This window comes from Centropristis striata, chromosome 21 (genome assembly GCF_030273125.1).
Source record: "Centropristis striata isolate RG_2023a ecotype Rhode Island chromosome 21, C.striata_1.0, whole genome shotgun sequence".
NCBI classification, from domain to species: Eukaryota; Metazoa; Chordata; class Actinopteri; order Perciformes; family Serranidae; genus Centropristis; species Centropristis striata.
The window spans coordinates 8,792,804-8,817,158 of NC_081537.1; the positions used below are offsets into that span (position 1 = coordinate 8,792,804).

Genomic DNA, 24,355 nt, shown 5'->3' on the forward strand with positions numbered 1-24,355 from the left:
AACATAAACATTTATTCTCTTAATCACAAGAAGAAGAAGAAGAAGAAGAGGATGAGAGCAGTCAGCAGGGCAGCAGAGCATCACCATCCTCAACATGGACTCAAAGAAACACGGCAGCAAGAAAGACTTTTCACAGCAGAACCAAGAAACTGATACAGCAGATCAATCAGTATCATCAACCAAAGTACAGGATTATTGACAGTTAGCTGATCATAATCATAAACTCCATACATGAACTCATTGCAAATGCAAATGGCTCTCTTTCTGAAATTTGTGATCAAAGAGTGTTGATATAATTGATTTTAGATGAGAACTATGGAGGATGGAAGCTACCAAAATAAAAAATAAATAAATGACTAGATACATTAATACCATTAGATGTACAAAAAGTAATACTACAATGAAATATAAAATTAAATAAAAAAATAAATACATAATAAATGCAAAAATAAATACATAGATTTAAAAATTAAAATAAATAAATAAATGACTAGATACATTAATACCATTAGATGTACAAAAAGTAATACTACAATTAAATATAAATTAAATTAAAAAAAATAAATACATAATAAATGCAAAAATAAATACATAGATTTAAAAATTAAAATAAATAAATGGGAAAAAATACACAACAAAGTTAATTAGAGGAATTTATACAAAGGTAAATAATTAAAGAAACAAATTAAAATGAAAATATCAATTCATATCAAATTTATTTCAACGAATGAATGCCTACAATTATTTTTAATAATATTTTTGACTTACCAAGTTGCCAACTTACCTTGATTTACCAAGTTATTTATTTATTTTATTAATTTGTTATAAAGCTTCCATTCCCCATAGCAAAACATGCAGGTGATTGAAAAATATATATATATATATATATATTTTCCATAATAATAAATTATGAAGAGTTACAGTGTACATAAACATCATAAAATATACAGAAATATACAGTAATAAACATCATGACATCATCTGAGATACAGTAAAAAGACATGAACTGAAAGATTATCACTGAAAAGTCTCTTTCATGTTAATCGGGAACCTTCACCTTTCATGCACCAACAGTACTCGAGGTCTTAGTACATTCACAGGAAACATCTGACTGTTTAACAGTGTGGAAACATTGTTCAGCACAACGTAGAACACAATAACACCAGTAATAATGCAGGAACACATAAAATTAATCTATTGCCCCAGTGCATGCTGGGAGGGTCCCCAACACACCTACCTCGTGTAACAGCACTCAGCCAATCACATTAGTCTTTGAGCCTTTATTTCAAAATAAGAGCGCAAATGTTGTTCAAGGTGATTTCATCCAGGATTTACAAATCAATCCTCAAACTGCTTTCAAAGTGATAAACATAATATTTGTCTGTTTACTGCAGTTATGTTATTTACATCAGGTCATACATTTTCATCCCCACCACCACTTCCTGTAATAATAAACACCTTGAATACAAACTTGGCTGCAGTGATGTCACCACACAAGTGTTACCTGAATATGAAATTGCATAGTATTTATAAAAGACTCAATTTCATTGAGTAAGAGAGACTGTTGTTGTTGTTGTTGCTGTTGTTGTTGTTGTTGGCTGAGTCTCATCTGACATGCTCCACTACACAATTCTTAGTTTCAAATGATTATACACAAATGAAAACATAAAATAAATTGTATATCTCTGTTAACAGAACCCCCTAAATCCTACACACTGCTCCTTTATAATAGAGTTTGCAAAGCTGCATCAAGTCAATGGAGAAAAATCGTATTTTAGTGAGTCGGCGCAGCTTTTCAAAGCGATCGTAAAATACTGTAATGTGTGTTATTTCACTGTCGTCTCACAGACCGGAGCCTGGCCCTTTCAGTTGTGACCTGCGGCTGTGTTTTTGTGGTACTCACAGGCGTTGTAGGCTTTCTTATGAGACAGAATCTCCACCACGTCTTTCTTTTTAAAGTTCTCCGGCAAGAAGGCTGGCTCTGGAGGAGAGACTGATAATATTAACAACGGTGTAAGAAAGTGTTCTCCAGGCACCGGGGATCAACACACACACACACACACACACACACACACACACACACACACACACACACACACACACACACGGTGGCTACAGGTGGCAGGTTGATGGGTTAATAACACAGCTCTGCCGCTTGAGTTGCCAGAGGCCGAAGCGTCTCGGAGGTCTACAATAAATAGCAGTAAGATGCGTTTTCTCTGGCAGAGCTGTGTTATTACTGAGCTCTTTCAAGACAGATAAATGAATGGTGCCTTATGGAGAATGGATTTGATGAACAGGTGAATGGAGCAGCTCATCATAACTGTGAAAGGACAAACAAGACAGTGAATTTCAACAGATAAACACATCACTATCACATTAATCTAATCCTCTCATAAACTATTTGATGAAATATTATCACTGTATGACATCAAGCAAGATGTAAATGAAGGAACCTGGTCTCACAGAAATCTGTGAAATAGCCACGGATTTCGCTTAACTCAAAATCCGTGGAATAGCCACGGAATCGCTCAAATTTCCGTGAAACTGACACGGATTTCGCTACAATGCAAGTTAATGACAGTCATATCCCGTGGCTATTCCATGGATATTTGTTCCTATTGGTTTGTTCCAAGTCACGTGACTTTCAAGGTCCCAGCGGTCAGAACAAAAAACATGGCGGACAGTTCTCTCATTTTTAGTGAAAAAAATAATATTTTGACTTTCTGGATAAAAATGGATTTTGATCACATTTCTAGTGAGAAATATATGTTTTATTTTCTAAATATTCACTCAGTGAATGTACATAATCACTTTGTATGTTGGAATAGCCACGGGATATGACTGTCATTAACTAAGCATTGTAGTGAAATCCGTGACAGTTTCACGGAAATTTGAGCGATTCCGTGGCTATTCCACGGATTTTGAGTTAAGCTAAATCCGTGGCTATTTCACGGATTTCTGTGAGACCATGTTGAAATGAAGACATGAATGAAGATGTTGGATGATCACATGTTCACGGCTACTTACTGGGCCGCCGTTGTGTCCCAAAGTGCAGATCAAGGTCCAAGTACTTCACCATGTCAGTGAGCTTGTCGTAGTCTGAGTCCTCTCCGAGCTAAACATAGACAAGGACACACTCTGTACTCTCCAAAGACACAGCCAAGGCTTTGTAAAATACAAGTAGTTGTTGAAACATGAAAGATTTGTGCTTCGATGCAGCCGTGACTCATCGGAGACACAACAGACTAGATGAGTAGTAGGAGGAGTGAGAAAATTCACAGCCAAGGTGGGAAGATTGGCAAGTTTTGTTATTGTTTATTGTGTTTATTTTACTGTATTTAAGCCAAGCGTTCTTCTTTTTTTCTTTTTCTTATTACACTTAATCAAAGAGTAATGTCCTGGACTCACCTGACCCCATATGGTTCCCTCAGAGTTCTCCACCTGCTCCCAGCGCAGCCTCTTCACACTCATGTGGTTGGTGTCCGAGGCCTGGGAGCTCTGCTTGGGCAGCGGAGGCGGGTCACAGGGTGGGGGCAGGGGTGGAGGTGGGGGTGGCGGTGCCTTGGAGATCAAAAACATTTTATTTTATGACCATTAATTATTGTTCTTGTACAGGGAGCCACAAGAATGAAACCAAGTTGTAAGTTAGCATTTTAGCACCCTGGGGTCTAACCTCTGAAACTCAATGAGGATTTTGAATGGTTGGTGGTTGAAATAAGGTCTGTGGTTAACACTCTATGGTATGGTGTTGCCCTCAGGCAACATATCAATTTTTGCATGTTTTTGAGTGATGCGATACTTTAAAAAGAGGGAAGAGTATAGGGAACCAGTAGCAATGCTTTACTTTGTCACATGACCTCCAGGAGGCCATATTGAAACCTTTTTTTGCAGACTTTTCCAAAGGAAACAGCTTTGCAATTTTGCGCGACAAAAAATTGCTCAAAACGTAATTTCCTGGCCCTTTTCCATCTGGAAAAAATATATTCCTACTGATAGGTGAGTTAAACCTTCATTTTTCATACACTTAGACTATTAAAGACAATCATTCCAAAGGGTCGTTGGTTCAATGGTACAATGTTGCCTACAGGCAACATTCAGACAGGAAACCGGTTAAAAAAAGGTCCTTTTATAATGTTTTTAAATTCAAAATGTTATGTAGCCCTGTTGAAGCTACTGAATCTTTTACACATGTTTATTAGGTAAATTATGTTAATATTACTTGTGGTACAATGTTGCCTACGGGCAACAAACCCCAAAAACTTCCAAAAGAAAAAAAGAATTATAACATTTCTTCAGATTATGTTTATTTAGTCTATTTTAAGACAAAAAAACCTAACTTTTTCCTAACTGGCATCATAATGCGTGCCATAGAGGGATAACACAAGCTGAAGAGATGTTTGCTTTTGGTTGTAAAACATAAAATACATTTGTAGATACCCCCACTTGTGAATTTTGACGTTTTTTTGTGTCCTTAAGAAGGCGGTTGCTAACCAGTGGCTAAATGAGACTACAGTGGTTGTCGGGGACATTAATGACACCCGGACATGGACAGGAACTCTCTCACTAGTCCGCCTCACAGCCTCTAGTTGTATTTTTCTCTTGCAAACTCTTGTAGATTAGGTTAATAAACAATTTATTAGGCTGCGGTTCCGCTAGCTTGTTGAAACTGCTGGTTAGCTTGTCGTAGATCATCCGAAGCTAACGGTAGGGACGTAGAAGTCATGCGACTGTCGAGCATTTCTCTATAGCATAACATTAGCTTTTTACTTCTGTCAGCTGTATTAACGCTTCAAACATCATTAAAGTGCTGTTAATGTGTGAAGATTATCCTGCTGAACAAAATGTATCTTTGCTTATGTTCTGCAATGATCCAAAATCCAATGCAATCCCAATCCCATAGGATCCTCTCTATAGTGCATCCTGACTAATCACCAAAACTTCAGGGGGTTGAAATGCACTCATGAGGTGTTTACAGGTGAATCTCAATAACTTAGAATATTATAAAAAAGTTTATTTATGTCAGTAATTCAATTCAAAAAGTGGAAGTAACACATTATATAGATCCATTACACACAGAATGAAACATTTCATGTCTTAATTTATTTAATTTCTTCTAATTATAATGATAATGGCTTACATTTAATGAAGACCTAAAATTCAGCATCTCAAAAAGATTTATATTACAAAAGACCACTTTTAAAAAGTATGTTTAATATGGAAATGTTGGCCTCTGAAAAGTATGTTCATCTAAGGCTACTTTTACACGAGGACGGTCTGAACAGAAGACGCAAAAGTGGCGTCGCGTCTTCACTTTTTATTCCTCGTTTAGACGAGCATTTTCGGGAGGAAATCTGCGTGCATACGGTGACGCAAAAGTGTGTGAAATTCGATTGTATGCAGCCAGGCAGCATCACTTAAAGCGATAAGAGCATCTTTGGGCATGCAGAAGTTTTCGCGCCACACATTTCCATCAGCTACTCCTTCCACAAAGTTCTCCACCATCCACTAGATCTCCCAGGTCTCGTTCACAGCCGTCTGGCTCGCCTCCGACCAATTGCTGCATCCAAAATGTGATAGAGGTAATTACAGATCCTTCTCTGTTCACTAATACTATCTCTACATATCCTGTACATTTGGTGGAAAGACTCCTGTAAGTTTATTAGAGCTGCCAGAGCAGCTTGAAGGTCCGACGCATGGAAATAATCCCACGTTTGTTTATTTTCCTGTACTGGAGCATGTATGTGACGTAAACACATACGTGATGTGAGCAGATCTGAGCAGAGTTTTGTGTCTTGTCAGTGTAGACGGACACGCTACGGCGGAGCGTATTTAACTTTTCCACTTTGGAAGGTGGTTTCAGATTTTTGCGTTTTTAAGCCCCAAAAACGCCGTCACCATCTAAACGAAAGGCACTTCCGATAAAATATTTTGTCGTCTTTACCCGCGAGCGTCCTCATGTAAACGGGGCCTAAGTGACTCAATACTTGGTTGGAGCTATTTGACTTGAACTACTGGACATGGACTTTTACATCATATTCTAATGTATTAAGATGTATTAATGTAAATGCTCTCCATCAGCTGCAGCAAACAAAATTTATGTCTAAGGTGTGAACAAACTCGATACTGCAAACTGATGTTTATCACAGATGCTGATGTTTGCTTCAGATTTACCTTCTTTTTCTAACAAGTTTCCTTTATTTTAAGATTTTACTGTATTCTTTTGAAATGTGGGACAGAAACAAAGAGCCAAAAGATGCAGTATGGTTTTTCTATCAATCTCGAGGTCTGCCATTTGTGTGCACATATTGCGTGATGCCAAATATAGGACTAACACTTTAATGTAATAGCTTGCATAATGCCAGTTCTTGATTTTTTTTTCAGTGACACCTCTGTTGCTAGGCACTCACTGGCATTGCAGTATTCTCAGTGTTGACTTTCCATGATTTTCTTTTTGCTCTGGCTGATAACTCATTTGTACAAAAACCCTGAGAGGCAAGTGAGAGAAAAAAAAATGCTGGTGATCCATTTTCTAGGTCTGACCTAATTTGTTCTCTCTCCTGTGCTTATGACTCAAGAACAGGTGGGAAAAAGGTTTTGTCAGCATCATTTTTCAAGTTATCCTGTCATTTATTTGTTAAATAACACAATTAGCAGTATAGACCTTGTGTTTAGAGTGCATGTAGAATGAAAACATGTACGTCATCAAACTTTCACTTTCTTTAAAGATAAGACAAAAGTAATTAAAAAAAAAAGTGGTAAAATGTTAATTTCCCTCCTTTTTCATGATGAAAGACAAGAAATTAAGTATTGAAATGATCCTGGCAAAACTGTTTTTTGATCATAAAGACAAAAGAGAAAATAATTAGATCAGATAGATCAGATTTATATGACGGTGTATTTGGACCATTGTAAGTAAATAAAAGTGAAAAAAAAGAAGCCGGCGGAGGGGAGGCAATATTCCAATGAAAAAAACTCACAAATTTGCAAGAAGAAAACAGACAAATTTACTAGAAAAAGCTCACAAATTTACAAGAAGAAAACAGACAAATTTACTAGAAAAAGCTCACAAATTTACTAAAAAAAAAAAAAAAAAATTTAAGAGAAAAAAAAAATGTACAAGACAGATTCACTTTTGCAAGGTTGGATTGACCTGGAGAGATTTAATAAAATAGATCAACAGCTTTTTTTTTTCTCACTTGCCTCTCAGGGCATTCATACATCAGATACAGATACAAAAAAAGTTGGAAAAAAACTTTTTTGCAGCATTTTACATAATGTCTTGTGTTTTAAAAACAACTTGTAGTATATGCATATGTTACCTGTTGTGACGGGTGTTCCTGCCGAGGGGTTTCATAGGTCTTGGTGTGGGTGGGGAGGGTGGAGTGAGAGGCCGGAGGCTTGGAGTGCAGCGTGGAGCCCGCGGGGCCTTGACTCTGACTCTGAGACGAGCCGTGTTCCTGGAGGGACGGCGGCAGCGGGCCCTGGTAGCTGTGTTGGTGGTGGAGCTGGTGGTGCCTCTGGAGGACGAGCTGGCTGGGTCTGAGCGGCTGCGGGGAGGGCTGGGGGGACGTGTGGAGGATGGGCTGGGGCTGGCTCAGCTGCCGGGGCAGGTAGCAGGGGCGGGACGGCTGGGAGGAGCGCAGGGTGGAGGAGCCCAGGTTGGTGTGGCCGTGCGAGAGGCGGGTGGTGGGCTGGAAGCGCGGGTGAGTTTTCTCCGCTTCGTCTCTGTTTGGGGGCCCTTTGTGGAGAGGAGAGCGGCTGGACAGGAGGGTCCTCGGAGGGGGCGGAGGCGGAGGGATGATGGGGTGGTGCGGCTGGAAGGGCATCCGGCTGCGGGGGACGTGCTCTGGGGAGAAGCGGACCGGCGGCAGGGGGTCAGTGAACTGGACAGGGGGCGGGATCAGAGACTGGAAAGGCGGGGGAGGCGGGGGGCTCTGGGTGGGAGGTGGAGGGATGGCCTCGGATCCTGAGGAGTAGGTGGGGGAGGAGGCCTCGTCGCTGCTACTGTGCTCCTCTTCGCTGCCGCTGCTGAGCTGCCGGGGGATGAAGCCCAGGTCCTGGTCCTCCTGGAAACTCATCTGGAGGAAGGAGAGGTGCACCGTCAGACCTGATAATAACAATGTTCACCTCCACATACTAATCATAATGGAAGCTCATTTTCACTAATGGGATAAAAATCATTATAATGAGAAACTGTCTTGAAATAATGAGTTAGTATCCTAAGAGAGTTTCTCGTTTTTTAACCCTTGTATTATGTTGAGAAAAAAATACATTTATTATGTTGCGGGTCATTTTGACCCGTATTGTGTAAATCCACTCAAAACAGTCATAAAATGAAGTTAAACCAATAAGAACTTTATTTTAGATTATACAAACATTTAGAAGAGATGAGAAGTAGATATATACAATTCCAACACTATATTAAGGTACTAACTCATTATTTCAAGATAAGTAAGGCATTATTTTCAGAAACTTTCTCATTATTTTGAGACCATGACTCATTATTTTAAAAAATATTCAAATTAATTTGAGATACCGTACTTAGTAATGATTTCGAGATACTAATTATTTCAAGATAAGTCATTATTTTGAGAAAATCTCTCATTATTTTGAGATATTAATTATTCAAGAAAAGTCAGTCATTATTTTAAGAAATATTATTTTGACATATTTATTAATTATTTTGAGAAATAATTAAAAATATCAATAATAATTGAGACTCTAAGTCATTATTTTGAGAACATTTGTCGCTGTTTTCATGACTTTGAAAAATGTTTAAATATTTTTTTAAATACTAATTATTTCAAGAGAAGTAAGTCCATAGTTTGAGAAAACATATTATTATTTGAAGATATTAACTCATTATTTTGAGAAAGTTTCTCATTATAATGACTTACAATGTCTCTTTTTTTTAAAAAAAAAACCGTTAAGTTTTCATTTTATCTTTTTTTTTTTACTGGCAGAAATGAGCTTCCATAAAAATTAAAGTAATATGAATAAAAATTTAAAAAATGAATTGGGGATCCTTTGAGTTTTAGACTTGTCAATCTGCATTCTTTTTGCCTACTTATGGGAAAGACAAACCATAAAAAAATAACAAAATAAAAGAACCTAGTTTTAAAGCACATGCACTTAAATATGACCAGTACTTTGTCTATTTATGGAACACAAGAAATGTAATGCAAAGTAATGTGAAGTGGTAGTGTAAGAGAAACTTAAAACAATACTAAAAAAGATCAGTTTTAAAATACGTGCAACCCAATGAATTATGTTCTCTCCCCATTTCTGACAACAGACACAAAACCGCTCTGACAAATCTCAACATGGCTGTATTTTTTTTGTTTGGTGATTTAAAGTCAGCCAACATTATCATAACCTTAGATTTCCAGTCAGAAATAGGCAGATACAACTAGACTCTACGGTAAAACTGATGTTTTACTTACAGGCACCCCTCTTCTTCTGAAACCATGATAACCACCTTGAAATATCTGTTCATGTGACACAAGTGTTCATTGTAGCGTACATTAGAGCTGCTCTAATGTAAACATGCAACACTACAACGTCTTTACTTCAGTCTGATGTGAATTTACTTATTGTGTGACAATAAGCAAATGCACAACAGTAAGATTGAAAAAAAATTGTAAATTGTGCTAAATGTAATCTTCAGCTTTAAAAGAGTAACTATGAGGCATTAGTCTAGTGAAAGTTAAAAAACAAGATCATGGTAGTTCTACTTGCTTCAACATGTGCAACTGGGTTGAAGTTCTAGGGTATCTTGTTCTTTGCAATAATAAAAAAATACAATATATTTGGAATTATAAAGTTTATAACTAATTATGCTTAGAAATCAAAACTCATTTAAAGGTACTATGTGAAGCAATTTACATGTATTGATCACTTTAGATTGCGATAGGGTGAAGGAACGTCAACTTTCTCCGTTGCCTGTAACAGCCTGTGGAATAATACGCATGTAAAGGACTCTGGACAACACAAGACGATTAATGTCGGGGAAATTCAAAGGATATGAGGATTATGAATGCTCCTGAATGTCTTAACTTTCTTAAGCTCCCCTACAGCGCCAACAGTGTGCAACACTAGCTAACGTTAGCTTAAAAAGTTAGTCCGCTAACGAAAACACACGACCCAAACCCACCACAACCAAGAGTCCAACATTTATTGCTTACTTCATCAGCTAATATTACAATGCAATTAAAGCCAGAGCCATGCCGTGTAGCTAAGTTACAGCTAGCTGGCTAAAATGAGCTTACTTGCCTACTCATTAAAATTAGCGCTAGCAAAATACTGTTTAACTTGCCAAATTAGTTTACCAACTAACAATAAAATGTTATGTATTTTGGTTAATTGATTTTAGCCAAAAATAAATGATACAACAGTACAAAGCAAAGGTGTTTTTACTAAGGATTGCTTTCTACTAGCCAACAGTGATGCAATGCAGATGATATGATTATTTTGTTTCCCAGCAATCACAGCTGTCAGTGTTTCGATTGATGCCCAGTGGGCTTGTTTTCGTCTACAGACTGTAAAAACGCGCAGGAGCAACTGGCGGACTGCATTTCACTTAATGCCCACTGTTGTCATTAACCCATTGACGCCTAAACTTCCCGTAAAACCTCTGGGCGATTTTAAAATAAGCCCCTAAAACCTGAAGTTTTTCTGGAAATTCAACAGAAGTGTCAACGCTTCTACTAAATAATAGATTTTTCAGCCTCTGTAGCAGATAGAAATGAAATTCAAAAAGTATTTGAGAGCTTGTACAAATACTACAAAACGAAGTATCCGCTTTTCAGGTTACAATGGGTTAATACGGGTTTTCTGAAAATTCCACACAGTACCTTTAAAAATGACTTACTTTTATTTTTGAAAAATTAAGTAAAAATAAGTGTCCTCATTATTCTGAGACTTTTGCATGAACTATGAAACTAACCTGAAGTTGCACCAGTAATTCATGCAAGGACTTAGGAATAATAAGACATTAAAACGTATACTTTATGTGCTTAAAAACTTGGTGTGTGCATAATTACAGCTGATGATGCAGTATGATGGAGACATGTCATCCTCACCTCCTCATAGTCGTTCTCCCCGTGTACGAAGTCATCCACCAGAGTGACCCGGTGGCCTAGCTGCTCGCTCAGAGCATCCAGGAACTTGTCCGTGTCCCGGCTGCGGGGCGGGCGGGAGAAGGTGAACAGCTTCTTGCGGCGTGTCAGCGTGTTGGGGCCGCTATCCGAGGGCTGAGGGGAGGCCGGGGGGCTTTCCAGGCTGACGTAAGGGTTGGAGTCCACGCTGCTCTGGTGGTGGATCTCGTACACAGGAGTGGGGAGAGGCTCCTTCCAGGACAGGGAAAGGCCCGATTTACGGTTACCTGTGAAGCCGGAAATTTAAAGATGGATGTACATGTTTCAACCGGAGAATTGTTAATTGGATGATGTATATATTATGCTGCTGATTCCCTCGAGAAATTATGTGTGACATTCCTGGCCATGTTGTTGCCTTGGGGATGCTTTCTTCTCAGAGGTAACCATGGCAACAAAATGATAAACTGCAGGCTCATATGCACATGTAGATTGAGTTTTCAAACATTCAGGAGTTCTCATGCCATGTTCATATCTAAATGGTAAAACCAATTCGTTCAAACATCCAAAATGATTTTATTAGCACTGTGTATTTAACAATTTTTCCCTTATACCGCAGCTTGGATTTACAGCAAAACTAACGTGACTTGAACATGGCATTAATCATGTGCCACTGAGGCCAAAAGTTATTTTTTATTCAATAACTTATTCTGCAAATGCATCAAACCTAAGTGGCACATGCTTTTGTGAGCCATTGATGAAAGCATGTGCCTGAAAACATGCGCGTATCGTGTGTGTGTTCATATGTGTTCGGGCGTGTGTGTCGGCCCCAGAGTACCTGTAAGAGGGGGGAGTGTGAGGGGGGACAGAGGGCGCCCGTAGGCCTCAGTCTGTCCCTGGCCCTCGGGCTCTGCGGAAGAGCCGCCCTGCAGCGGTGACACACTCTTCCCTGGGTAAACGGTCTCCAGCTCTGTGTACACCCCTGTCATCTACGAGTGGAGGCATGATTAGCTGATTAGCACACAAATTGCTGCGGAACATTCGATTTGAAGGCCTGCTGCTTTTAAAAGCATTTCAAGGAACAATTTACACACCGCAGGATCACTGCAGCCACAAATCAAATTTAATACCATGAATTGCAGCAATTACAATCAGACCTTCAAATGATGTGAGGCCAGAGAGCACAGATAACATAACTAGCATCCATTATGCCAGTTGCTGAGTAGCTAGGCGCTGAAAAGCTGCAGTTATACCTACATGATTGAGGTCAGGGGACTCGGGGAAGGAGGTTCCATCTCCTGACTGCCTCTCCTCCGGGTTCCCGGATTCATCCACATGAATTCCTAAAGCACAATAAGGCATGAACAGTGACACATGGATGTAAACCTCCTACTTCCATCCCCCCCCAGCCTTCAGCGGAGAGAGGATGAAGCAGAGAGGAACAGCATGGAGGAGCAAAAGACAAAAGCTTGGCTCCTGGAGCAGGAGTTAGCGATGGAAAACAGGAGAAAACCATGAATGAAGTCGGCTGAAAATAAACTGTGTGTGCTTCCAACCTGACAGCTTTGGGACATTATCAGAAGCTGAAATATGGAGTTAATGTATGAATGTATGATGGTCATATTTTACCTTATGTTACCTTCAAATATCTACTTGCTGAGCATGCATCTTTTTCAGCAACAGTCTAACAATTACGCATATTCCCGCCTGGAAGCTGACCAGTCCGTAAACAGCCTTATTACTGAGCTCTGGGCAGCTCAACTGGATGCTTTGCTCAAGGGAATGATAATACTACAGTAACTGCTGAAGGAAGCTCATTTATTATGTCTACCCAGATTTTCCATCTATGTCTAGGGATCCAAACCCAAAAGATGCAATTATAATAAATACTGAATTAATAATGAAGAAGAGATTTCATAACAAAGCAAAATAACCCACTCACTTTACAGTAGTTGTTGTTAAACCTGAATTAAAATATTGTTTTTGGTCACCACACCTTTTACAGGTAATACATGAAACTTTCTTGGTTACTTATGAGACCGCTGACCAGTGATAGAATGCTGGAAAATTATATCAAGAATAATGTTACAATGTGAAATGTTTCTCTATTTTTAACACCGTAGGTTGCATGATGCTAGCTAGCTTGCCATTTGCATGTTTCTTTATCAGCTAAAGTTAGGAAGAAACCATCCATGCCGCATAGCTAGATTCAAGCTAGCTGGCTAACCATAGCTAAGGTTACAATTAGCTAGTTGGCCACCCTTGCCTTGCATCGGTCTTGGCTAGTAAAGCAACTGCTAATTATACACCTTTGCTTTATATCGTTGCATAATTTATTGTTGTCTTAAACAATACTGTTTACGTAATAACATCAATCAACATCAATTGTTATCATGGATTATGTTAGCTTGTGAAAAATTTTGGCAAGCTAAGCTAGCCAACTAACTTATCCACTCAGATAGTATTTTACAAGCAATTATAATAATAATTAGCTGACAGTATTTTTCTATGTGACCGAGTGAGCAATTCGTCAACGTTAGTGAGCAAACTAATGTTAGCTAACATTAGCCAGTTAATACTACAATACATTTCAAGTGTCTATGTTTTGGTGGGCGCTGGCTGTTTATGACATAAGCTAACATGTTTCTCACATTCTTCGATTTTTCTGAAAACTGCCCATAGAAATCAGTCCACAGGCTGTTACAGGCAAGATGGGGGAAGGTCTTAGTTTTTAAGCTATGTTACATTCACGCATTGGCAAAACAAAGTGATTTATACACGTACATTTTTACACACAGTACATTTAAGTTGATAAGGGAAGTCCTAGTTCTTCAAAGTATTTGGAGATAATTAGCAGATTATTATAATCTCTCTGTCACTAAAGACCTAAGACCTAAAATCCTCTTCTCGGTTAGAGGTTTTTGATCCAAAAATAAGATAGTGAAACCTTGGTATCAACCCAAACAACCTTGTGGATTTCTGATTTTGTGCTACAGGGCAAGAAATCCTTGTTCTTGTTGTCATGTGCAGCGTACCCATTCCCAGGTGAGTCCCGATGATGCAATCATCAGAGCTTCTCTCTCTGATGCTGCCACGGTACGATGTTCCCGTCACACGCATGGAGCTGCTCCGCCGGTGGTGCTCCGGGCCTATGTCAGGCTCCAACACTGCTGCAAAACACACACACGTACACATATATTCAGCATCACATTTTTGTTGTTTACCAGCCAAAATGTCCAGCTGCTCCTTTGTGCCTGTATTAATTAAAAAGAAAGAGCCTTACAGTACATCTAACACCAGGTGGGTGATACAAAAGCTTGTTTTTCAAGTACATCAGCAATTTTTTAATTATATTTTTTCTCTCTCACATGGTACTATTTGTTCTTTTAAAATTAAACAAGCAACTTATTGATTGTCTGCTGATACTGTATGTGTTAGTCTTTTCGGCTCACCACTGCTCTTGAAACCAAGAAAGCGGGACAGCTTGCCCTGGCAGCGCTCCTGCTCATCGTACGTCAGTAGCTGGTAGATGAACTGCCAGATCAGCTGTTTGGCCGGAGTGTCCAACACCGGAAACACGTCTACTATCAGAGTGTCCACGTTCCTGCAAAAACACACACACACACACACACACACACACACACACAGAAACAAAGCATTCTTACACATCTTTATATAACCAACCCCTATTTTCCTGCTGGGTAATGGATTGCCATGTGATGTAAGGATTTGTAGAGATTTATATTGTAACGACACATATGGTTGAGAATGAGCTAGTGGATGAAAACAGATTAAGAAAAGGTGGGAGGATAACAGGAGTGTCAGTTATGGTAGGAGTTATGCCTGTGGGTGTTTACACTGTATGCCCATACTGTAGAATCCAATTGGCATTTTGCTTATAATCCTGCAGCATCACATGTTTGCATCATCTGAGCCATCTCTTGTTCTCAACCCATCAACCTTGGACAAATCAAATCAAATCCTGCTTAGCTATGTGAATTTGATTGTCTACTGCTTTTTCTCTCACCATCTTTTCCCTCTATCTCTTTCTTTCGCCTGCATTGATAGCATCCCCAGCAGTTTGATATATAGAGTACAGTAAAAACTGTTTCCCAGGCAACAGCTGAATATCTGTCAATGTAAGCTCACTAGTTAATAGAGTTTTGCTACAAAGATAGTTTGACAAATGCTGAAAACTGAACTTTAAGGTACATTCCTGCTGTCTCTTGCCATCTTTTGGAGCTGCCAACTTAATATACTGAGTTTCCCAAGTAAAGCTGAGAGTATTTTTAAAGAAGTCTTTTATAAATTTATCTTTTCAAAATGTATGGGACAACTCCAGTAGCTGCTTCTCTCCTCGCTTCATCCTTCAGCTCTATTTAATATAATATTGTTGCAGACTGCAGACCTATACGTTTTCTACTCCTCATTCGTGCTTTTCATGTTCTCTATCTATTGCTGCCATTTATAGACCCTCATTCCCCTTCCATCCCACTGACCTGTGCTGGAAGAAGGTCTCCAGGGACTTGCAGACTGTGTACCTCTCCTGGATGGTCAGCAGGTGCTCCAGCTGCTGGCTGAAGGTCCGCCCGTGGACTTTAATGCTTGGTGGAAGAATCTCTGCCACCCACTGCAGAGAGCTGAGGGCTGGAGACCTGCAGCATGCACAGAGGAAGATTATTCTTCAAGTCTTACATTTGCACACTGAAGTATTTTTTCCTCTTTGCTGCTTGGCAGAGGGGTCTGATGTTAGTGTGTCCCTGCAGACCATGAGCTATTGAAAATGTCAAATCAAAATGTCAGGTTTGTTGATGTGTATTGACCTGGAGCGCGGTAACGTGGTGGGTGGCAGGCTTGGAGACTCCTCTGGGTCGGTTTGGTCTGAGGAGTATTCAGATGGACCCTCCTCCACCACCAGGGTGGGCATCGCCCCGCTGCCCTGCAACATGGACACCACCTTCTCATGGGAACAGTTCCTATAAAGAAAGAGAGAGCAAATGTGAGAGGGACAGAAGTAAATGTTGAGAGTTAATGGACATTACCCTGCATCTTTACCTAACTTTTTTCATAGTTACTTTGAGTTTAATTCTCATTATCATACACATCTTACAAGAAGAAATAATGATTTACATATTCCTTTCTGTAGGACCTCTGTTGCCAAATTCTCATTTGTTTATCAAGGTGCAGTGCTGTGGAATGACATAAAACATCTAACAGAATCATGTTCCTCTTTAAATACTTTTAAGACCACGCTCAAAAAATCCCTATAGATGTTCTACACCTTTGTATTTGTTTTATTTAAATTTTGTTTGTATTTTTTTTATTTTCATCTAGCTATGTAATTTAAGTAAAGTATAGTTATTTATAGGTTTAAGAGGGAGGGTCGCGTATAAGCCCTTTGGGCTTTTTGATCTTTCCTGCATTTTCTTTTACTGTTTCTTGTACTGTTATTTCTTAACGATTGTATGTTTTTTAAGTGCAAACAACAATAAAAAAATAAATAATAATAAATAAGCTATAAAGCAGAAGTAATGAAATCTGTTGTTTGACTTCTAACTAACATATGGAATCATGTTATTGATAATAGACAGTCATTCTTAACATGTTTATTCCGCCTGTGACCCCTTAAATCAAAGACATGCCTCGTGTTACAAAGGTCTGTCTGTCGTAACAAGTTAAAACAAATGTATGATTTTCTTCTTGTTATACAGTATAAGAATACTTTTGATCATTTTTTCATAACGTTGGTTACTAATAGTAATCTGGTTACTACTTGAGAGTGTTTCAACCGCTTTCCCACCGACTTCAGCCAGCTATTACCATCCTTTGTCCCTTACTTTTAGCAAACTACTTCAACTGTTTATCAGCTACTTTTAGTTAACAATTTGAACTGTTTATCCATTACTTTGAACTAACTATTACAACTATTTATCAGTTACTTTTAGCCAACACCTTTAACTGTTTATTCATTACTTTTAGCCAACACCTTTAACTGTTTATTCATTACTTTTAGCTGACAATTTCAATAGTTTATCAGTGACTTTTAGCTAACAATTTTAACTGTTTATCTTTTACTTTTAGCTGACAATTTTAAGTGTTTATCCATTGCTTATAAGAATGTAATTTGTTTATACATTTTCTAGCTAACTTTTCAACCCTTTATTCATACCTTTAGCTAAACTTAGCTAACATTTCTTTTTGCTGACTATTTCAACTGTTTATTCATTACTTTTAGCCAACACCTTTAACTGTTTATTCATTACTTTTAGCCAACACTTTTAACTGTTTATTCATTACTTTTAGCTGACAATTTCAACAGTTTATCAGTGACTTTTAGCTAACAATTTTAACTGTTTATCTTTTACTTTTAGCTAACAATTTCAACTATTTATGTTACTTTTAGCTGACAATTTTAAGTGTGTATCCATTGCTTATAAGAATGTCATTTGTTTATACATTTTCTAGCTAACTTTTCAACCCTTTATTCATACCTTTAGCTAAACTTAGCTAACATTTCTTTTTGCTAACTATTTCAACTGTTTATTCTTTCCTTGAGCTAGCCTAATTATTTGAACTTTGTTTGCTCAATACTTTTAGCTTAGCACTCCGGGAGCTTATCCAATGGTTAAAGCTAAGTATTTTAACCATTAATCCAATACAATTTCAACTAGTTTTCATGCACTCTGAAATAACTGCAAAATTTAGTGTTCAGATATTACAGCTGACTTAATATGTGGATATATTCTCTTAACCCATTGAAGCCTGGAAAGCGGATACGTCGTTTTGTAGTATTTGTATAAGCTCTCAAATACTTTTTGAATTTCATTTCTATCTGCTACAGAGGCTGAAAGTCTATTATTTAGTAGAAGCGTTGACACTTCTGTAGAATTTCCAGAAAAACTTCAGGTTTTAGGGGCTTAATTTAAAATCGCCCAGAGGTTTTACAGGCGTTTTAGGCCTCAGTGGGTTAATCAAATCATAATGTGTATATATATTTTAATTAGTTTAGCTGCTACACAATCTTTCCAAGTACCCCCTGGCAGCAGCAGAACCCTCAGGGGGAATCTGCCATATGTTCACTTTGTAAACACGGCATTGAAAGCTCCAACAAATCTTGCATTTTCTTTTCTTTCTCTCTCTGGTGAAGGACTCCTACTGTTTTGCTGATCACCTCCCACTGCCGCAGCACCGTGTTATCAGGCAGAGCAGCGAAATTATACAGCGCCAATCAAATCAGTACATCAGGCAGCCATGGGAACAGCTCTGCGATTTTTGCTCACATGGCTATCAGTGTGGCAGAATGAGTAATACTGTTGCTTCACACAGCAGTGGATACACTGGCTTGTACAGTATATTGCTTGATTTACTGTAGTTGCTGAGCCCGTATAGGTACAATTCAATTTTATCCACACTGGATGTCTTATCTGCACTCCCACACTCACTCTTTGAAAAATCAAGAGGCAGAAGGTCAAGAAGTTGTAAGTCCACACAAGAACGATGACTACTCCCACAAGTGAAGTTTACGTAAAGGCTGTGTTCACGTGCATCAGCCAAAACATACATACTGCACCAGCAGTGACTCACATGCATACAGGTTAAAGGAGAACACAGCCAGATTCAAAGTTAAAGACTTGTTTGAGATTTTGGGAAATACGTTTATTGACTTTCTTGCCAAGAGTTAGATGAGAAGATCAATACTTTTCATAAAGTGGTCTTGATCTTCTCAGGTAACTCTTGGCAAGTAAGGGAGTAAGCATATTTTCCAAAATGTTGAATTGTTCAGCCTATTTTTTTAGTCACCAGTCCATGTGTTCAGTTTTTCCCCAATAGATTATTCGTATTATATTTATCATTATACGCACTTATCATTACCCTACTCAACAAAGCTTTTATATAATCTTGATCTGTCATTCAAACTACTACTTTTTCCCCCCTGTAATTTATATTCATACCTTTTGCTTCTGTTTTTGATGACAAGTGATTTTCCCAGTTGTGGGATCAATAAAGTCTAATCTAATCTAATGTAATTATAATAGTTTTCAATTGTACTTGTTTCAACAATTAAGTCTTCTGGATTACAAATACTTCCGAAATCAGGGGAGACACATTTGTGTATTACTGTCTAACATTCATCATGATTACTAATATGTTGTGATTTATTTTGTTTTCTTATTTTATTTATTTTTCTCTGCTATATCTGTAGCCGGATGATTCTTCCTTTTAAATGTTCTCTAATTAAATGACAAATTATAAGTGTATACAGCTGATATGGACACTATAGACATCTGAATTAATGATTTTTGCAGTATAACATTTGTCGGGTAAATATGAATGTAGAATTTTTTAACAGTATTGCATGTTTGTATTAATTGAGTTTGTTACTGTTTTTCTTGTATGTACTGTTTTTGTCTATGTTGTTTGTATGTCATTTTCTATGTCTTTTTAGGGACCCCAGGAAGACGAGCAGTTGCCAAGGCGTCAGCTTATGGGGATCCATTCAATAAACAATAAACAATTCACATTGTATGATATGTTGAGAATATGTTTTTCTTCTGTATATTCTGTGTTGTTCCTGTGGACTCCAGAAAGACTAGCTGGTTACTAAGGTACCAGCTAATGGGGATCCTTAATAAATAAACAAATAAATAAATAAACAATACCACACAGACATTTATTGTATATATCAAGCAATTTTTGTTCTGCCTAAAATGTCAATAACGCCCCCAACTGACTGATCGAGACCGCTTGCTTGCACCTGTTCGGTTAAAGATAAAAGTCAGTGAATGTGACGTACTATAACTATCTCAGAAGTTTCTGCAAAGTCAAAGTATTTGTAGGATGAATACTTTCACTATCTCCAGTGGTGGAATGTAACTAAGTACATTTACTCAAGTACTGTACTTAAGTACAATTTTGAGGTATTTGTACTTTACTTGAGTAATTTTATTTTATGTAACTTTATACTTATACTCCACTACATTTTGAGGTAAATATTGTACTTTTTACTCCACTACATTTAGTTGACAGCTTTAGTTACTTTACAGGTTGAGATATAACATAAAATATAAGATCAATTTAAAGTGATTAGACATATTTTTAATTAAACCTCATAACAGAATTTTAAGTAGATACAATGAGTCCTGTCTTTACTGAATTAAAACACTGGTTACATAAAAGGCACATTACAAATAATGTAATAATATATTTAGAATATATAAAACAATCTGAGTGGGTCCGTTCTGCATAACGAGTACTTTTACTTTTGATACTTTAAGTACATTTTGATGCTGATACATTTGTACTTTTACTTGAGTAAGTTTTGAATGCAGGACTTTTACTTGTAGTGGAGTAATTTCACAGTGTGGTATTAGTACTTTTACTTAAGTAAGGGATCTGAATACTTCCCCCAACACTGACTATCTCCTCTTTCCTGTCACTTTGTAGAGGCTCATGAGCAGACCAGTTGAGGATCGGCTGTTGATCGTTGGCAGTCATTGACCACTGTGATGTAAAAGCCTCCGCCACCCTCCATCCAAACCACACAGTCTATGGTCCACACCAACACCGGGGCCGGATTTGTGTTGGCGTTAATTGCATGTTTAAAAGTAAAAATTCAGGTTGGTGCACAGCGTGCGACAGACAGACACAAGGTCAAAATTTGTTGTTTGAATGAATCAAAAATAAAAGAGCATCTTGTTCAAACTAATTTGAACTTTTTCAAACATACATAACTATCTATGGACAACTCATTTCAGGTGAAAGAAAACCACAATTGATAATAAAGTGGATAAAGCTCCTGTAGTGGAACTTGTGCCCACATGATTTGATCTGTTTGGATTTATCATGCAGATATCATTATCCATCAGGATGTTTCAAGCCAGATCTGTAATGTGAGAGCCAAAAACTTGATCAGTTAGTCAGTGGCTGTGATTGTTGATTGATATTTGGTTGGAAGAAACAAAAATTGCTTGCTGTAAATTCACCGAGCCTTGTTCATTATCAGAGCAATACTCTTTCAAAATAAAATGTCAATCATGATGATTTATCACATCAATCAACTAATCTTCACTACTTTTTAATTCACATAGATTTTACATCCATTCCACACCTCTCTATTTGCATTTTTATAGTATTTATCAATTAATTTTTGTTACTTCCACCCCTCATAATTAAAAGCTTCATGTGGTCTGTGATGGATTATCTGGCACAGTGAAAAATGTTTTCATACTAGCAGCAGATGGATTCTCCTGGAAAAAAACAAACTATCTCTAAATATACTGCCTAAGTCCAAGAACTTGGACTGCAGGCAAAGGCAAAATACTACTACAACTACTGCAGCTAATAATAACAACGTTATCCATCAAAGACAAACCTCATGTCCAGTCCATTGAGGAAGAGGATACGGTCGCCTGTTTTCAGTCCACATTCCTCAGCAGGACTATCTGAGAGGGAGACAAAGATGGCAGAGATTGAAAAGGGATGCTGGCACAACCTCAGCAGCTAACAAGGTGCAGCGAACAGACGGGCCGAGCAGGAAGAGATGGTGACTAATGTGAAGCTGTCAATCTGACATCCAACAAAGCCCGTCAACAAGCGACATGGTCTCCATGCTAAATTTTTGTTACGTAAGGAAACAGTGCTGTCAAAACAATGCCCGGCCGAGTCTGTTCTTACTGCACCGTACCCATCCACCATCGCCTCCTCATCTGTCAACTCAACGCTCAATTTCCCTTACATTAGATGTCAGATCATTGTTTTTTCCCCCCAAAGTTTTGGATATAACAAACTGTAATAATGGAGTGATTGCACATTCACGGGCCACGAGACAGACTTTAAATCAGAGTAAAAGATCTGTATTCAGATCACGACGAGAGACATGCTACCCACCCCCGCCATCTCCATATCAACCTCCATAAGGCCCACTGAGTCAGTCCTCTCTGGCCGCTTCAGCACATGATGGTGGGAGATGATGGTGGGCGGGAACAGTGCAGTCATCATCAAACACACACACTTACTGTAACACTCACACACACACACCTCCCTCGTCGCCGAGGAACCTGGCAAATTCCCTCAGCAGCAACTTCGCAGCCTCGCTTGTCTGCTACTTTTATTTACGAGAGCAATAACGGCTAATTAAATAACCTCTTACTGCTGGAAATTTAGAAAATGGAAGTAATTAACATGCTCACAAAAAGCTCTTACCCTGACAAATATTTAACGGTGAGTTTCATTTTCGTGCCAATGATCTCAGTAATAAAAAGCAGCTAAAGAAGTTCATAAGGAGTGGAAACAGCCTTACTGTGACCCTGCTGACTCAAAAAAACAAACGATAAGATAATCTGCATTGCTGACCCGAGGTCATGTTTTGATCACAATCTGAAATGAAAATCTATTTGTATTGGCACCAAATGTCAGGAATGATTTATAGTAAAGCCAGACAATAGGAACACTTCAGTAACCTCAAAGGAATCATTTAAGACTTACATGCAAACATGCATATTCACTTTCTTGTCACATTTAGATGAGAAGATTAATACCACTCTTAAATATGGCTGTGAAACAACTAGCCTAGCTTAGTCTAAAGGCAACAAAATCAAACCATGACATGTTTTTACACTAACTAAATGGGCTATAGGAACCATCCTGTTTTGTGTTAGGAATATTGCCAGAAGATCTAGATAACAATGATCAGAGGGTATTGCTGAGAATCCTTCTTCTAATTGCTAAGAAGATGATTACAATCTCCTGGCTGAGACCGCAGCCCCCCACAGTAGCACAATGGAGAGAGAAAGTTAAGGATGTTTACTATATGGAAAATATAACCGCAAGGTTACACTTGAAAACTGATGTATTCCTGACTAAATGGTCCCCAATTATTTCACATTTTGTTAACTGATATGACTTTTGATCTGATTGATGTGTTCTATATGTGTGTGTTTGGCTTTTGTTTGATTTATTTATTATTCTTTAACTATTTTATTTTTTCCTCCCTCGCCATTCAAATATGAATAATGAATGTTTGTACACTGTATATTAATTTTCTCGCTTAATGAGCACCACTGCCCACTTTCAAATATGGACTCTGTCTGGATATTGTTGGGATGCCAAACTCCATGGACTACCTCTACCCCATGTACACCTGTGCTGTTTCTTTGAATTTGTGAATGTATGACTGCACCTGGAAAAAAGGAAATAAAAAGAAGTTAAAAATAAAAATAAATAAATAAAATAAAATAAATAAATGGGTTCTTAAACCAGGAAGTAAGTTAGCATTTTAGCGCCCTGGGGTATATCCTCTTAAACCCATGTGGTTTGGTGGTAAGATGCCTGAATAAGGTCTGTGGTTAACACAAGCTGAAGAGATGTAGGCATTTTGTTGTCATAGTGTTGATGTAAAATATGTACCCTACCCTAAATTGTGAATTTTTAAGTTTTTACGTGTCCTTAAAAGGCGGTTGCTAACAAGTGGCTAGATAAGACTTGAGTGGTTGTCGGGGACATTAAACATCATCACACCGGACACAAACTCTCTCACTAGTCGCCTTACAGCCTCTAGTTGTGTCTTTCAGAGCTCTTGCAAACTCTTGTAGATTGAAGATTAGATTTATAAACAATTTATTAGGCTACGGTTTCGCTAGCTTGTCGTAACTGCTGGTTATCTTGTCAGAGAGCATCTGAAGCTAACGGTAGTGACGTTCAAGTCCTGCTACCGTGGTGTTGTGCGCTGTAGCATAACATTAGCTTTTTACTTACTATCTCAAGAGTGGTGTATATTTGTGAAGATTATCCTGCTGAACAAAACACATCAGCATCAGAAACGTTTGTTTGCCATAAAGCTTATTTTCTGCAATGATAGAAAATCCAATAGGTGAATTCTCAGTAGACCCCATGGTGATGCTAACTTCCAGGCTGGCCTACAAAAATATATAATTTTGTTTTCTCTCTATATGGTACAAGTTTCAAATATAGCAGACAGACATGACAGTGGAAGCTAACTCAGGACAAGGAAAGTGAATTCCTCATAATGTCATTGTTTTCATAGCTCTATATAACAACATCTGCTATCATATCTTGGTTGTTTGTTGTGAATTTAAGGTTGTAGATGGATTACAGATGCCCATGGGGGTCCATTAGAAAGAAATGAACAGGTAGTCAGTTTGAAAACAAGTCAGAGTGTCTGAGATTCATAAAGGACGTAACAAAATTATAGTATATTGTTATATTGTTATCACAATAACATGAAATGAACCAGCTGTGAT

At 38.1% G+C, this 24,355-nt stretch overlaps 1 protein-coding gene across 1 annotated transcript in view; it reads right to left on the bottom strand.

Moving 5' to 3' along the window:
• grid2ipb (glutamate receptor, ionotropic, delta 2 (Grid2) interacting protein, b) overlaps window positions 1-24,355 on the bottom strand; it is a 60,151-nt gene that overhangs the window by 10,425 nt on the left and 25,371 nt on the right. The window contains exons 7-18 of the mRNA XM_059324363.1: window positions 21,469-21,538; window positions 15,920-16,072; window positions 15,596-15,751; window positions 14,549-14,700; window positions 14,132-14,266; window positions 12,354-12,439; window positions 11,935-12,085; window positions 11,085-11,386; window positions 7,323-8,081; window positions 3,412-3,564; window positions 3,031-3,118; window positions 1,904-1,993 (exon numbers count right to left, since the gene is read on the bottom strand). Coding sequence (XP_059180346.1) covers window positions 1,904-1,993; window positions 3,031-3,118; window positions 3,412-3,564; window positions 7,323-8,081; window positions 11,085-11,386; window positions 11,935-12,085; window positions 12,354-12,439; window positions 14,132-14,266; window positions 14,549-14,700; window positions 15,596-15,751; window positions 15,920-16,072; window positions 21,469-21,538 — 2,295 coding nt within the window. The remainder of the gene's footprint in view (window positions 1-1,903; window positions 1,994-3,030; window positions 3,119-3,411; window positions 3,565-7,322; window positions 8,082-11,084; window positions 11,387-11,934; window positions 12,086-12,353; window positions 12,440-14,131; window positions 14,267-14,548; window positions 14,701-15,595; window positions 15,752-15,919; window positions 16,073-21,468; window positions 21,539-24,355) is intronic.